At 32.0% G+C, this 4,087-nt stretch overlaps 1 protein-coding gene across 1 annotated transcript in view; it reads left to right on the top strand.

The window, feature by feature from the left end:
• LOC111085062 (substance-K receptor-like) overlaps window positions 1-3,449 on the top strand; it is a 6,496-nt gene extending 3,047 nt beyond the window's left edge. Inside the window, exons 2-4 of the mRNA XM_022382137.1 lie at window positions 646-756; window positions 1,609-1,771; window positions 3,205-3,449. Of these exons, the coding sequence (XP_022237845.1) occupies window positions 646-756; window positions 1,609-1,771; window positions 3,205-3,449 (519 nt within the window). The remainder of the gene's footprint in view (window positions 1-645; window positions 757-1,608; window positions 1,772-3,204) is intronic.
• Window positions 3,450-4,087: the final 638 nt, after the last annotated feature.

The following is a 4,087-nucleotide window of genomic DNA, read 5'->3' as shown; positions in this document are numbered from 1 at the left end:
GTAATTGTTTTCAAGTGGGAGTGATATCATTTAAAGTAAATGAGCTGTAATTGTTTTCAAGTGGGAGTGATATAATTTAAAGTAAATGAGCTGTAAGTGTTTTCAAGTGGAAGTGATATAATTTAAAGTAAAGGAGTGGTAATTGTCTTCATCTGGGAGTGATATCATTTAAAGTAAATGAGCTGTAAGTGTCTTCAAGTGGGAGTGATATAATTTAAAGTAATGGAGCTGTAATTGTTTCCAAGTGGGAGTGATATAATTCAAAGTAAAGGAATTGTAATTGTCTTCATCTGGGAGTGATATCATTTAAAGTAAATGAGCTGTAATTATCTTCAACTGGGAGTGATATCATTTAAAGTAAATGAGCTGTAAGTGTCTTCAAGTGGGAGTGATATAATTTAAAGTTAAACAATTACAGCTCCATTCAAGTGGGAGTGATATAATTTAAAGTAAAGGAGTTGTAATTGTCTTCAACTGGGAGTGATATCATTTAAAGTAAATGAGCTGTAAGTGTCTTCAACTGGGAGTGATATCACTTAAAGTAAATGAGCTGTAATTGTTTTCAAGTGGGAGTGATATAATTTAAAGTAAAAAGAGTTGTAATTGGGTTTGAAACAGTTATAAAAATATTTGGTTTCACTTCAGGTAATTAAACTTGTCACCGTGGTATTGGCAGCCTTTATTTGTTGTTGGATGCCATTTCAAGCCATTGTCCTCTACTCTCAGTTTGGACATTTCAGTAGTATCAGTGGTGAGGTGAGTTCATGCCTGTCACTTTCCTAATTCCCCTATTGAGTCATTCATTCTTGAATGTCAAATTTTACACTACTTCAGTATAACCAGACGAGTTTAAAAAAGGAATTGAGCACGCTTATACTATTAGGAGGAGATAAATACAACGGAAATAAAATAATCAAACATATTATTAATGAATATTATTTACTAAAAAAAAACAATATTAAAAAAGACATGTGAGGTATTAATTTATTGTTTCCCGGTGGGTTAGTGGTAAGTCTACGAATTTATAACGGAAGAACATGGAGTTCGAGTTCTTGAGGTGGATACAGCAGATAGCTCAATGTGGTTTTGTTCTCAAACAAACTAAAGTAAATGCCCCTCCAGCGGCATGTCTGCGGATTTACAACGCTAAAAATCGGGGTTTCGGTACCCATGGTGGGAAGAGAGAGCACAGATATGCTTAAATACACACAAACAAACTGAAGTTAATTTGTCTCGAATTCATGAGTAGAAACTTTGGTTGGGATGTAAGGATACATCTTACTATAATTACTTTTGGTAGAGTACTTAAAAAAAGAAGAAAAGAAATGACACCTTAAGTACTTCGATACCGAAAAAAATAGTATAAAATGCCGAGTGGATGTTTATGTTACATTTAACATAAAATATATTTCTATACGAAGAAATGCAGAAATTCAACACTTTGTTGCGTCTTTTAGACACAAACTTCATGTCCCACTAACTTCACGGAAATTAGTTTTAATTTCTGGTTATTTCCTATTTTAGTTAATGATGAATATTTATGACAATTACGAACTGCTGAACTTTGATTTTGGAAGTATTTAAGAATGTTATTTTTGTGTTTTCCAGCTTCCTGATTGGTTCCCTCTTCTTAATTACTTCGCAACATACATTGCTTATTCAAACAGTGCTATCAATCCCATCATTTATGGAAGCTTCGGTACTAACCTGCGACAGGGATTGTGTGCTGTTCTCTTTTGCAAGAGATCAGTTACTTCACAGAACAAACCCGGTAAATTACAGAGTATAGATATCTAACGAATTACTTATAAAATACAGAAAATTAATACACTAATACAGTAATTCCTGTACGCTGAATCCGAAAATGATATTCATTTTTTCTCCATCACGTAAAGATTTTTCACAAAACGTCATATGTACTTTTACATAAGTGAATCATTTTCATTGAAATCGGGTCAAATTTTGCTATGTTTAAAATGTTGACAACCACTGGCCATAGATTTCTCTAGACCAATCGCGACGTGAGGGTCTTATCGATCGTTCTAGAACCCACGAGAAACACACCGCTAGTATATAAACGGTTAACAGGCCGTATGACTTGTAATTTCTGAATAGTGTTTGTGTGTGCGTGAACTTTGACATTATTTCTACCTTTTCGATATTATTTATTCGTCGCTATGGCAACGAGAGTCTGTGTAAATGACCCAAACATATCCTGTTATATTTGTTGTAAATTTGAACTAAGTAAGAATTTTTTTCCCCGATTTGTAAACAAATTTTTACGTGATAGGAAGAAAAATGAATATTATTTTCGAAATGTGAGTAGCTGAATTATGAAAATCCGTTATTAAAACCAAAACAATTCTTATGAAGTTCAAATTCGTAGGCCTGTGTAATTGAAGTTACTTTAGCCAGCCATTTCATGGAATCCCAAAAATATACTCTATTTAATTGTAAAATTGAGTAATTGCCATTCCTAGGACAGCCAATTTTATCTAGTTTTTATTTGTACTTTTATGAAAATATCTTTTTGGAAGGAGTGACAAAATTTAATTCATGTGCTTTTCCTTTCCGTTATACTGACGACTTACCGAAATTTAAGTTATTAACAGAAGTTAATCACAAATCTGTCTAATATAACTTGCATAAGAACGAAGTAACAATAATAAACATAGTATATATTAATTATATATATATATATATATTGTTCTTATACAGGGTAGGGTACAATTAGCCATTTCTGATAACACAATAGTTTAATTTTCTTATTTTTGGAAGTATAGTTCCCTACATACTATTGAAATAAATAGTCATTTTTCATTTTAAAAGATATTCAACTGTTTGTAATCGTATTATTTTATTTATATATAATGCTAAGTTATTAAACCTGGGAAATTATTAGCTTTTTTAATAGTTTTATAACAAATACTACAGCCTTTGTAGTGTTACTAAAATAAAGGACACTTTGTTAACATGGTAATACAACAATTCATTTAAACTACTTCCACAATGTACAAACGTAATGGTGTTTTTGTGTTGTTGTTGTTTTAAAAGACAAATGTTTGAGATTCAAAAATACTTGCCTAAAATTGAACTATTTATATGTTGTTTACAGCAAGCAGTTTTTATCCATATGATATTTTTGTTTTGTTTTAAATGTGTATGCTAACAATTTAAATCAGGTACAGAAATATCTTTTTGTAGGATCCCAGCGGACTAGAACTACAATTGCTTCGGGAAAACCACTTGGGTCATTTCACAGCAGAAGATTCGCTAACACCACCGGACAAGATCAGAACAGAATTATTAATAGCAATACTGACCAAGTTTATTTTCTGACAAATAATGAGAACTATATAGCTGATCCCCATATTCTTCTTAGTTCAGGCCCTTCAATCGAAACTTTACCAAATAACTCTCTATTTAACGATAACGAACACAGGTTTTAAAAATTTAATGTCTTCTAGTGACAAATATAAAAATTAATCAAACTGACTCTACTGTTCTAGCAGTGAATGATGCCATCTAGTGAGTGTTACTGAAATATTCAGTGTAAGAGTTTCATTTGTACGAGCAAAACAATTGTGCATACACTATTTTCAACTATTATACAGGGTGTCCATAAATGATCTGATCATAAAGTTTTTTCTTATCTTAGTATACTTATACATGTGCACCGTGTGCTTCTATGAAACGTCTCTTGCACACGATCAACTGTTGCATCAGATACACTAGGACGTCTAGCTCCCTTTCGTTTCACCACACTACCAGTTGCTAGGAATCTTTTAAACCAAATTTTTATGCTATTCTTGTCGGTAATTTCGTTTCACGGACACGACTGATTTGAATTCAACAAACCAAACCATACATTATACCTTTTCCTGGGTGTTGTCATTTCTGTTTTTCACTTTTTCTATTTTCTAGCAATGCTCCTACAACGGATCTGCAACAGAAAGGAAGAAGAAAAAACTTTATGAGTTGTTCGTCAAGCTAAATATAACCGGAGTGTTCTATCTATAATATTTTACAAGTTATTAATTTTTAAAATGGGTCAGCTAATTTATGGACACCCTGTATTTATTCATTT

The sequence above is a fragment of the Limulus polyphemus genome, unplaced genomic scaffold (assembly GCF_000517525.1).
Source record: "Limulus polyphemus unplaced genomic scaffold, Limulus_polyphemus-2.1.2 Scaffold219, whole genome shotgun sequence".
In the NCBI taxonomy this organism is placed as follows: domain Eukaryota; kingdom Metazoa; phylum Arthropoda; class Merostomata; order Xiphosura; family Limulidae; genus Limulus; species Limulus polyphemus.
Note: the sequence above shows the minus strand (reverse complement) of the source record. Positions and strands in the feature narration are given on the sequence as shown.